General features: G+C 36.3%; 1 protein-coding gene across 4 annotated transcripts in view; it reads left to right on the top strand.

Annotated features, from left to right (window-relative positions):
- Positions 1-13,217, top strand: part of HDX (highly divergent homeobox) — a 103,705-nt gene that overhangs the window by 84,460 nt on the left and 6,028 nt on the right. For all 4 annotated transcript variants that reach the window (XM_031945007.1, XM_031945009.1, XM_031945006.1 and 1 more), the window contains one exon: positions 759-842. In XM_031945007.1, coding sequence (XP_031800867.1) covers positions 759-842 — 84 coding nt within the window. The remainder of the gene's footprint in view (positions 1-758; positions 843-13,217) is intronic.

Genomic DNA, 13,217 nt, shown 5'->3' with positions numbered 1-13,217 from the left:
TATTGGCCACTGAAGGAAACAAATTATCGAGCATTTTTTCAGCATTGAATCCTAAAAGCCCCTTTCAATTGTACAGTCAGCTCTCAATTATCTAGCCTAATGGAAAGAAGCAGTGGCATGGCTCGTCGAAAATAACAGATAATAACAATCCTGTAGATTTGGCTTTGGAGTATCCTCTGGCTGTCTTGGATTGTTGCTGCTTTAAAGACGAAGTTAGCGTGAGAGATTTTGATACAAGGCTATGAAGAGCGTCCTTATGATGAGAGCTATCCAAATAGGAATGGTTTGCCATGGGAGATGGCCTCTTAGTAGCAGAATATGATGGAGCTAAGAGGGACTTTAGAGATCATTTGGCCAACATCCCACCTTTAACGGTCTAATAAATGGAGGCCAAAAGTAGAGAGCTTCCCGGCACTCAAAGTGTTCAAGGAGAGCTCGCCAAAGAGAAGGCTACAGAGGGGTCACCTCGTTGAATGAATGGAATGACCACAAGGGTCCCACCAACCCTGAGATTCCACGATTCTCTTAATATTAAAATGAGTTTCTATTTTTGGCACGTATTCACAAAAGGTACAGAGAAATGGTCCACCACAGTACAAAGAGGTCGGCCTCAAATGCAGACTTTATTCCAGTTCTCCAGAATGGATGATCTCCACACAGATCATCAAAAACTAATTGTATATGCTCACACTGGGGAGGGTTGTGTATAATAGCAAAAACCTTATGCATTTATTAACACTTTTCTACCTGTGTTGCAGAAAATAGAAATAATTGATGATGAAGAAAGTGATATGATAAGTAATTCAGAAGTGGAACAAATGAGTTCTCTCTTGGATTATAAGGTAGAAATAATATTTTTGTCTTAATTTTGTTGATATCATTTGGTGTCAGTAAAAATAACTTTGAATTTTGCATTTCTAATTCTCATCCTATCTTCTCTGAAACAATCTAATGAGCATTTATTAAGGTTCTACTGTATGCAAATCGTTGTGTCAGCCTGGAAGATAGAAGACAAAACAAAATATGGTCCTTGTCTTAAAGGAACTCATCTCTCAATGGGGAGAGAATGAAACCTATAAACAACTAAGCATCTCGACAAGCCTAAGGCATTAATGGTACTTGTTGGCCCCAGACCTGTGCTCCTTCCTTCTGGGAAGTTCAGTGACCCAAGGTATCTCATCAACTCCCTGACATTAAGGGAGCTAGAGGAAATAGATTTTGGTGAGACCAGTGGTTATGGACCGCTGTTGACAGGGGTAGGGGGAGGAACTCATGGGGCCAAAATTTTCTTTTTAATCATCAAATCTGTATCAAAATGGATTTTTTCCGATGGAGATGATGCAAGAACCACTCATACCATGATATTTTTGTTGCGGCTCCTTTTGGGGTAGCCAAAAGTCTTTTGTAATTTTTTCTTAGAATAGGATTTGTCCTAAAGAGTAAATTATTTTCTTTATATGGTAATTTACCTGTTCTATTGGACATTTCAAAAAGAATCTTCGGAGCGTTTTTAATGGCTAAGGAGACTACAGAAATGAATATGAATAGAGATGACCTTTTCTTAATGTCACTTGTCACTGAACTGAATGGCTTGTTGTGACAGGATGCCGTACATAACTTTGTTTGTTTTTATTAAATTTTGACATCAACAATCAGTCTTTTGATCCCATATGTTGGCCGCATAGGTGTTCATGCCATCTGTTGGTGAATGGGAACCCTCTACCCTGGGAGAACTTTGCAGCCTTCTCTGACTCCTTTTGATGCCCCAAATTCTTTCCTTGGAGCACCTGTAGTGTTCAGAGCAGAGCTGGACAATCAGGAGATGTTAACTGAGAATAGCATTTTATTGGAAAAGATAGCAAACAGGTCTCTTCAGTTTTGCTAGTTTTTTCATTGGCCAGATTCTGTTTTCCAAATGTTCCTAAAACATCAGGTTTTCAAATATTGAAGAACACAAATAGAGAAAGAATCTGTCTTTTAAGAAATCTTTGCAAAGGAGGTCAGGGAGGACAATTTAATTGTGGGTTTACCTAAAGTTGTCTTTGCCACTAAAAATTACTCAAGTGAGCACCTTTGGCAGACAAGCATGTTCTCATCCCTCTTATATGTCATTCAGTGACTCAAGAAACATTGACCAGCTTTTTGTAGTGGCAAAGAACTGGAAATTGAATGAATGTCCATCAGTTGGGGATGAGTAAGTTATGGGATACGAATATAATGGAATGTTATTGTTCTATAAGAAACGATGAGCGGGCTGATTTCAGAAAAGTCTGGAGAGAATTACATGAACCGATGCTAAGTGAAGTACGTAGAACCAAGAGAACATTGTACAGGGCAACAACAAGATTATGTGATAATCAACTCTGATGGACTTGGCTCTTCTCAGAAATATACAAATACAATTCCAATAGACTTGGGATGGAAAATGCCATCTGCATCCAGGGAGAGAACTATGGAGACTGAATGAGGACCAAATCATAGTATTTTCATCTTTTTTGTTAGTTTTTTTTTCTTTCTCATGGTTTTTCTTTTTGTTTTGATTTTTCTTTCAAAACAACAACTAATATGGAAATATGTTTAAAATGATTGTACATGTATAACCTATATCACAGATTGTTTGTTGTCTTAGGGAAGGAGGAAAAAATTGGAACTCAAAATCTTAGAAAAACGAATGTTGAAAATTGTCTATATATATTATATACATATAATATATTTGGAAAAGAAAAAATACTATTAAGTGGGGGGGGGGAAGAAACACTGAGCAGCCACCTTCAGTATTCAGAGCTCTAGGCATCATGTGGTTTGCTCCAGTACCCCAATTTGGAAGCTGACAGAACCCCACAAGCCATCACTTGGAGTCAGCTCTGCATGTTATAATTGACATTTGCAGTCAATTAACAACTCGTGCAAGCCTCTCTCCCTCCCTCTAGTCTGTGGAAGGGGATTAGAATGGAGACTAAACTGTGGAAGGTCCCCTGTAGCTGTACAATCTCTGACTCCAGGTCAGAGGGCCACATTGTCCAGCTGTGAAGTGGTTTCCCAAGAATAAAGATGAGAGTGGGCTCAGGACTTATTTAGTAAGCTCAGTTCTGAAGGCTCCTTTCCCTGAGGCTTCTGAGCTGCTTGAGGAAGTTTGAAGGCCTGGCCCAGAGGAGGTTGTATAGTCCAGTTATGCCAATTAGCTTTTGTGCCAGGCTGTAAAGGGCATTTAGTATCCTGGCCCTTTTCATTGTAGCAGGTGCTGTAGGGAACAACGAGCTATTTCACTGTTACTTGGGGGGAGGAGGGACTTTTGAGTCCTCCCTTCCTCCCCCATAACCCCATGAGCGACTTTGTTGGAACTCACAAACACCAGTCCATGTAGAGTAGCCAGAGAATTGCAGGACTGGTATTGGCGTGTTTGCCAATTCCATTCATTTAGGCACCTTGCTACCCTGCTTCCCAAGGAAGGCTGCATTGAAAAGCAAATTGCAATGCCAGTTTTTGTTTTTGACAGCCTAATCTGTATTGGATCATAATGTGTATTTTACCTTTACCCTGCTTAAAAGAAATTATTACACTGTGAGTGCAAATGCCTACACACACACACACACACACACACACACACGCACACACACACACACACACACAGAGTTATTTGGCGCCCCTAAACAAGTAATTTTTTTTTAAGTTTAACATTGATTTATGTAGTAGAATGTCATCTTGGGAAGGATCCTCCTCTCCCATCCCCAACCCCTGCAGTGCTGTGATACAGGCACTAGGTGTTATTAAATCAATTCAGCTTTTCTGTTTGGTGCTAATTATAAATTACTCAGTCTTTTTTTTTCCTGAGTACTGAGTTGAATCTACATGTTATTCCTGTGATTCCATGTTATAAATGAAAAGAATACCTTCTTTGTGTATTCTCTCATTGCTACCCATTGACACTGAGTATACACATTTGGAAGCTTCCGACTGGGTTGTAGCTTTGGAAACCCATATTGTGTAGGAGTGCCAAGCCAAGACCAAGTTCTTGCGTGGTTCAGGGTGGTAGGCATAGGCCCTGAGATCCAGTTGTCTTGGTCGGAAAAACTACCTTAACTTTGGCAGCTGTAAACAGGGTCAGTGATAGCGTGAGCAGGGAAGGAAGGAAGCAAACATTTATAAGCACCTACTCTTTGCCAAGCACTAGCAAGTACTTTCCAAATATTATTTCCATTTGATCCTCACAAAATCCCTGGGAGATAGATGCTGTTTTTATTCCCATTTTATAGTTGAAAAAACTGAGGCAGACAGATATTAATTGACTTACCTAGAGTCACACAGCTAATAGTATCTGAGGCTGATTAGAATTTGGATCCTCCCAAATTCAGGCTGGGGGAATCTATTGTGTCGGTAGTTGCCTCCCTTACTCTTCAAAGATCCTCAAATCCTTCCTGTATATCATCCTGTTGGATGAGAGCTTCCATCTAATTGAGTGGATTTAGCAGCAAGACAAATGAGCTCATTGTGGTGTGGGTAACTCAGTAGTCGATGTTCTTATTTCCGTGCCTTCTACAGGCAGGCCCCTCCTTCCCCCCGGAAATTACTTGGGCTACACATAACAAATTACAGATAATCTAGAAAATGGTCGGCATATTTGCAAAGAGAAGCCCTTAGAAGGGCCTGGAAGGTGATTTCAAAGCTGTTTATATTTTCAGAACACTACATGGATCCTTAAAAATTGTCTGAAAAATCAGGGGCCCGAATCTGCAAAGATAACTCTATGACCTTTGTAAGCATGAATTAATTTTTTAAAAGTGATCTCTAATGGATTGTGAATGCAGCCAGGACAGTACTGCATAAAGACCAAATGGAAGATAATGATGCTTTATAGAAAAAAAAAAAGTCTTCCTGGATAGCACTTTACTAATACTGCTGTCTTGACAACTACTACTAATAAATGCTAGAGGCCTTAAATGAGGCCTGCCTGCTAGAAACAGGACATGTGCAATTTTATTGCCAAGCTTGTAGTAACCCTACTTGTCAATACAAAATGCCTCTTGATAAGGAACTCCGTTTGTACAGATGATTTATTTCTGATCAAGCTGTCTGCAAAGGCAGATCCCAGAGGCAGCGTGGTAAATAGTGCTGCCAACAGATTTCGTGCATAGGATATGATTTTTCCCTTGACCACCTCAGTCAGGACAGCCAAAATGCTAAGAAACTCTCATTCTTGGCATGTTTTTATATAGCTCCTAATTAGCATTATTTAAAAATTGTTTAATGTGTTATTTATTTTTCCAACTACACGTAAAAACAGTTAACGTTTATTTTTTTAAAATTTGAATTCCAAATTCCCTTATTCCCTCCTTTCCCTCTCCCCTCCTTCAGCAGGCAACTAATTTGATATAGATCATATGTGTGTAGTCATGTAAAACATATTAGACGTGTTGTGAAAGAAAAGACACACCAAAAAACCAAGAAAAATAAAGTTTCAAAAACTATGCTTCCAGCTATAGTCAGACTCCCTCAGTTCTTTCTCTGCAGGCGGATAGCATTTTTCACTGTAGGTTCTTCGGAATTGTCTGGGTCGTCGTATTGCTGAGAATCGCCAAGTCATTTACAATTAATCATCCTTACAACACTGCCGTTGATATATACAATGTTCTCATGATTCTGCTCATTTTACTTTGTATCATATTATATAAGTCTTCCCAGATTTTTCTGAAAGCAGCCTGCTCTTCGTTTTTTATAGTACTATAGGATTCCATCACAATCATATACTACAACTTACTCAGCCATTCCCCGATTGTTTGGTATCCCCTCAATTTCCAACTCTTTACCACCACAAAAAAGAGTTGTTAGAAATATTTTTGTAAAAATAAGTCCTTTTCCCTTTTTAACTCCTTTGGCATAAACCTAATAAGTGATATTATTGGGTCAAACAGTGTGTAGTTTTATAACACTTTGGGCATAATTCCAAATTGTTCTATAAATATTTTTAAACATGTCTTTTTTTTCTTTTTGTTTTTTTCATCTCTTTGGGATATAGAGCTAATAGTAGTATTGCTATATTAAAGGGTATGTACAGTTTTATAGTCTTTTGGGAATAGTTCCAAATTGCTCTTCAGAAAAGTTGAATCAGATCACAACTCCTCCAGCAGCACTTTAGTAGTCTAGTATTTCCACGTCCCCTCCAACATTTGTCATTTTCCTTTTCTGTCATATTAGCCAGTCTGATAGGTATAAGGTTGTTTTTGAGTTATTTAAATTTGCATTTTTCCAAAATTTTAGTGATGGTTTAGAATATTTTTTCATAGGGCTATAGATAGCTTAGATTCTTCTGAAATCTGTTCATATCCTTTGACCATTCTCAATTGTATTCTTATAAATTTTACTCAGTTCTCTATGTATTTGAGAAATGAGGCCTTTATCAGAGAAAATTTTTCCAGTTTTCTGATTCTGATTTTGGCTGAAATGGTTTTGTTTATACAAAACCTTTTTAATTTAATATTAATCACAGTGATCCATTTTATATCCCATAATGTTCTGTATCTCTTGCTTGGTCATTCTTCTCTCTTCTCTCATTCATGGATCTGGCTGGTAAAATATTACATGCTCCTCTAGTTTGTTTTTTATATCATCCATGATGTTTAAATCATGTACCAATTTTGACCTTATCTTGATATATGGTGTGAGATATATGGTCTATGGCCAGTTTCTGTCAAGCTGCTTTTCAATTTTCCCAGGAATTTCTGTCAAATCATGAGTTCTTGTCTCAAAATCTTGGATCTTTGAGTTTGTCAAACTCTAGATTACTGTGGTCATTTGGTACTATATTTGGTACTGTCATTTGGTCCCTAATCTATTCCACTGATTTACCACTGTATTTATTTAGCAAGTACCAGATTTTTTTTTATAATTACCATTTTTCTAATACAATTTGAAATCTAGTACTGCTAGGCCAACATCATTCACATTTTCCCTTGAATTTTTGATCTTCCTTGATGTTTTTTGACCTTTTGTTATTCCACGTGAATTTTGTCATTTTTTCCTAACTCCATAAAATAATTTTTGGGTAGTTTAATTTAATGACTAAGTCAATTAATTTAAGAAGAATTGTCATTTTTACTGTATTGGCTAGGGCTACTCATGAGCAAGTAATATTTCTACAATTATTTAGATCTGACTAGATTTATATGAAAAGTGTTTTACAACTGTATTGTATAGTTCCTAGGTTTGTCTTGGCAAGTAGATTCCCAAGTATTTTATATTATCTCCAGTTATTTTAAATGGAATTTCTCTTTCTATCCCTTGTTGCTGGCTTTTTTTGATAATAAGCTGATAATTTATGTGGGTTCATTTTATATCCTGCAACTTTGCTGAAATTGTTTATTTTTCAACTAGTTTTTTAGTTAATTCTCTAGGATTCTCCAAATATACCAACATGTCATCTGCAAAGAGTGACAGTTGTGTGTCCTCATGGCCTGTTCTAAATCCTATAATTTCTTTTTCTTCTCATTGCTATGGTTAGCATTTCAAGTACAATATTGAATAATGGTGGTGATAATGGACATCCCTGCTTCACCTCTGATCTTCCTGGGAAGGCTTTTGGCTTATCCCCATTACAGAAAATGCTTGCTGATAGTGTGGGACAAATATTAATCATTTAAATGAAAACTCTGTTTATTCCTACCTTTTCAAATATTTTTAATAGTAATGAGTGCTGTATTTAGTCAAAAGTTTTTTTCTGTATCTGTCGAGATAATCATGTTTTTTGTTATTGATACGGTCATTTATGCTGATAGATTTCCTAATATTGAACTAGCCCTGAATTCCTAGTATAAATCCTAGCTAGTCATAGTGTATGATCTGTGAGATGTATGCTATAACCTTGATAGTTGTTTATTTTAAATTTTTGTATCAATATTCACTGGAGAATTTGATCTAGAGTTTTCTTCCTTTGTTTTTGATTTTCCTGGCTTAGGTATCAGCACCATATTTGTGTGTTAAAAGGAATGTGGTTTGAATCGTTCTTTCCCTATTTTCCCAAAAAGCTTATATAGTATTAGAATTAATTGTTCTTTAAATGTTGAGTAGAATTCACTAATGAGTCCACCCGATCCTGAGAACTTTTTCTTAGGGAGCTCATTGATGGCTTGTTCAATTTAGTTTTCTAATATGGCTATTTAAGTATTGTATTTCCTCTTCTGTTAATCTGGACAATTTATACTTTTATAAATATTCAACCATTTCACTTAAATTATTAGATTTATTGGCATATATATGAGCAAAAATCCTGCTAATAATTGTTTTAACTTCCTCTTCATTGGTGGTGAAGTCATCCTTTTCATTTTTGATACTGGCAATTCTTTTTTTCAATAGCTTAACCAATGCTTTATCTATTTTGTAGTCGTTGCTTGTTTGTTTTTTTTCTTCCACAAAACCAGTTCCTAGTTTTACTTTTTAGTTAAATGGTTTTCTTACTTTCACTTTTATCAGTCTCTCCTTTGATTTCCAATTTGGTGTTTAATTGGAGTGTTTTAATTTGTTCTTTTTCTAGTTTTTTTTTTGTTTAGTTGCATGCCCAATCCACTGATCTCTTCTTTCTTTGTTTTATTGATGTAACTTTTAGAGCTATAAATTTTCTGTCTCATAAATTTTGGTATGGTATCTCATTGTTGTCATTCTCTTTAGTGAAATTGTTTCTGTGATTTGTTCTTTGACTCACTCATTCTTTAGGATTGCATTATTTCATTTCTAATTAATTTTTATGCAACTAAAAAAGCCAGAAAAAGAACAGATTTTAAAATCCCAATTAAATATCAAATTTGAAATTTTGAAAATCAAAGGAAAGATTAATAAAATTGAATCTAAGAAAACTTTTGAACTAATAAATAAAACTAAGAGTGGGTTTTATGAAAGAAAAAAAACACAACAAAATAGATAAACCTTTGGTTAATTTGATTAGAAAAAGGAAAGAAAAAACCAAAACACCAGCATCAAAAATGAAAAGAGCAAACTTAACCATCAGTGACAAAGAAATTAAAGCAATAATTAGGAGCTGTTTTGCCCAGCTATAAGGCAACAAGTCTGACAATCCAACTGAATTGGGCGAAAATTTACAAAAATAAAAATTGCCCAGATTAACAGAAGAGGAAATAAATTACTTAAATTGTTTCATTTTAGAAAAAGAAATTGAAAAAACTATTAATAAACTCTCTAAGAAAAAATCTCCAGGGCCAGATAGATTCACAAGTAAATTCTACCAAGCATTTAAAGAACAATTAATTCCAATACTGTGTAAACTATTTGGAAAAATAGGTAAAGATGGAGTCCTGCCAAATTCCTTCTATGACCCAAATATGCTACTGTTACCTAAACCAGGAAGAGTCTAAAACAGAGAAAGAAAAATAGACTAATTAATTTTAATGTTTCCATAGCTCTTTATTGAATATAATTTTGTTGCATTATGATTTGAAAAATTTACATTTAATATTTTGGATTTTCTGCATTTGGTTGGGAGGTCTTTATGCCCTGGTACATGGTAATTCAGGTGCCCTGAACTGCTGAGGATAAAATATATTTCTTTCTGTTCCTATTCAATTTTCCCCAGAGGTCTATCACTGTCTAACCCTTATAAAATTCTATTCATCCCCTTAACTTCTTTATTTTATGGTTAGATGTATCTAGTTCTAAAAATGGAAAGTTGAACTCCCTCATTAATAGAGTTCTGTTGTCTTATTTCCACCTGCAACTCATTTAAATTTTCCTTGAAGAATTTGAATGCTATACCATTTGATGCATATATATTTAATATTGATATTATTTCACTGACCATGGTACATTTTAGCAAAATGTAGTTTCCCTGCTTATCTATTTTAATTAGATGTATTTTACTTTTGTTTTGTCTGAGATCATTATTATTACCTCTATATTTTTTACTTCAGCTGAAACATAATAATTGTGCTCCCACTCCCTACCTTTACTTTATGTGTGTTTTTCTGCTTCAAGTCTATTTCTTGTAAACAGCATCTTGTTGGGTTCTGGTTTTTAAAACCACTCTGCTATCTGAATCTATTTTGTGGGTGAGTTCATCCCATTCACATCTAGTTATGATTATTGTGTATTGCCCTCCATCCTATTTTCTCTCAGTCTCCTTTCACTGGAGCGCTCCCTTCTCAAAAGTCTGTTTTACTTCCGATCACCACCTCTTCCCATCCGCCCTTCCCTTTATCACTCTTTCCTTCTCTTATTCCCTTTCTCTACTGCTTCCCTGTGGGGTAAGATAATTTCTGTACCTAAGCAAGTGTGCTAATTATTGCTTCTTTGAACCAGTAAGGTTCAATGTGGTACTGCCTTTGTCTTCCTCTTCACTGTGAAAGCTCTTCCTTTCAATTTCTTTCACATTACATAATTTTATTCCACTCTACCTAACCCTTTTCCCAGTACATCTTTCTTTGTCATTCCTTAATTTTTTTTGAAATCATATCATAGTCAACTCCTTCTTGTGCCCCTTGTCTATACATACTCCTAATTGCCTTAATAATGGCAAGATCCTTAGGAGTTACAAGTATAATCTTCCCATATAGGAATAAAAACAATTTAAATTCACTGAATCCTTATTTGTTTTTCTTGTTTACCATTTTTATGCTTCTCTTGAGTCATGTATCCAAAAGTCATATTTTCTATTCAGCTTTGGTCTTTCTATCAGAAATGCTTAAAAGTCCTGTTTCATTAAATATCCATTTTTCTTCCCAAAGAATTAGAATCACTTTTGCCAAGTAGATGATTCTTCCTTGTTATCCTAGCTCCCTTATCCTCTAATATATCACATTCCAAGCCCTCTTATCCTTTAATGTGGAAACTGCTAAATCTCGTGTTATTGACAATATATGAATTGTTTCTTTCCTGCTACTTGCAATATTTTCTCCTTGACTTGTGAGCTCTAAAATGTGGCTATAATATTCCTTGGAGTTTATATTTTGGGATCTTTTTCAGGAAATGATCAGTGGTTCCTTTCAATTTTTATTTTACCTTCTGATTCTAGGATATCAGAGCAGTTTTCCCGATAATTTCTTGAAATATCATGTATAAGCTCTTTTTTTGATCATAGCTTTCAGGTAGTCGAATAATTCTTAAATTATCTCTCCTTGATCAATTTTCTGGGTCAGTTATTTTTTCCAATGAGATATTTCACATTTTCTTCTGTTTTTTTAAAAATTCTTTTGATTGTGTTTTATTATTTTTTAATATCTCATGGAGTTGTTAGTTTCCACTTGCTCATTGAGCTTTTATACCTCCTTTTCTATTTATCTAATTCTGCTTTTTAATATGTTGTTCTCTTCAGGGGATTTTTGTGCCTCTTTTACCATTAGACTAATTCTCTTTTATTTTCTTCATTATTTTTTGTGCCTCTTCTACTAGGCTGTTGACTCTGTTTTCTTAATTTGCTTGCATTCCTCATTTCTTTTCCCAATTTTCCCACTCTCTCTCTTATTTGGTTTTTAAAATTCATTTTGAAACCTTCTAGGAAGTTTTTGTGTGTCCTGTCACCAATTCACATTTTTCTTTAAAGTTTTGCCTGCAGCCATTTTGATTTTGTTTTCTTCTTTTGAGTTACTGTCTTGATCTTCACTGTCCTCATAGTTTCTGCCTATGGTCAGGTTCTTTTTTTGGTTGTCATTTGATCATTTTTAGCCTATTTCTCAACTTTTAACTTTCTGTTAAAATTGGGCTCTGCTCACAGAGTAGAGGGGATACTGTCCTACTCTCCTGCAGTCACAAACATCCTCTCCACCCTGGAACTGTGACCAAGGTCCCCATCCCTTTGGCTGTAAGCATTTAGTGAGTGTTTCTCCTCGCCCTGGGACTGAGACCCACAGCACCATATGGGCAGTATAATAGAACTCTGTACCCAGTGCCAGCAAAGGATCCTCTTTAATTTCCTTCTGACCAGTTGCCCAACCCTCTCACTGCCAATGCAGTTGCCTTCAAGGCCCAGTGCTGATTTGCCAATGTCCGGCCTGCACTGTGTTCTAGGTCCAACCACCACCCCTGATTAACAGAGTTTTTCTGTCAACCTCCTAAATTGTCTTGGACTGAAAGATTCTTTCCTCCTGACCTTTTGTTGGTCCTGCCACTGCAGAATTTTATTTTAGGAGTTATTTCAAAGTTAGTTGGAGGGGATTTTTAGAGAGCTCAGATAGGTCCCTACCTTTACTCTGCCATTTTGGCTCTGACCTTTAGTCTATACTCTTAAAAGCCCTTTTTGCTAGTCTCCTGTACTAGTTGAAACCACCACACTAGGTAGGCTTCAATGTGACCTTCAGGCTTCCATCAGTCTGACCCCATCTCTCTCTCATCTTGTCACCTCATGCTAAACAAGCATAAGTCAGATACTTGTTAGAAATCTTGGGTTTGAATTCTGGTACTGTTTATTTTTCTAGTTCTGTGACCTTGGATAAGCTACTTTAATTCCCTCAATTCCATCCTCTACATCAGGGCCCCTCAAACTAGGGCCCTCAGGCCAGATGCAGCAGCTGAGGACAATTATCCCCCTCACCCAGGGCTGTGAAGTTTCTTTATTTAAAGGCCCACAAAACAAAGTTTTTGTTTTGACTGTAGTCCGGCCCTCCAACAGTCTGAGGGACAGTGAATTGGACCCCTATTTTAAAAGTTTGAGGACCCCTGATCTATACAGTGAGAGAGCTGAGAGATGATTCTGAAGGCCCTTTCAGATCTCCCTTCCTCTGATTGTCTGGCCTGAGTAGCCTAAGTGAAGTGTATATCCCTGATGCACTTTAACTGGAGTCTAATAAACAGCAACTTATGTTTTTAATTAATTTTTCTCCCAAACATTTGCATGTCCATTATTTAATTTGCTCTTGATGAGTGTGTGGGATCAGAAGTTGGAACTGGCCTTTGGGATGCCATCTAGACCACCCTCCTTCTTTGACAAATGAGAAAGGTCAGACATTCCCTTTTTTGTCTTTGTATTCTCTGTACCCGGTATGTAGGAAGGTTCAATTAATAAATGTTTGTTGAATTAAGAGGCTTGGCCAAGGTCACACAGCCCATAAATAGTTGAACAAGGATTAGGATCAAGGTCATCTGCTCTACTAGGACAGGTATGGTGCCCATTATATAGATGAGGAAAGTTGAGGCTCCAAAGAGTTGACTTGCTCAGGGTCACATGGGCCAGGTTTAGAACTGAAGTTTCCTGACTTTCCAAGTGAGAGCTTTGGCCACGTTGT

This window comes from Sarcophilus harrisii, chromosome X (genome assembly GCF_902635505.1).
Source record: "Sarcophilus harrisii chromosome X, mSarHar1.11, whole genome shotgun sequence".
In the NCBI taxonomy this organism is placed as follows: domain Eukaryota; kingdom Metazoa; phylum Chordata; class Mammalia; order Dasyuromorphia; family Dasyuridae; genus Sarcophilus; species Sarcophilus harrisii.
Note: the sequence above shows the minus strand (reverse complement) of the source record. Positions and strands in the feature narration are given on the sequence as shown.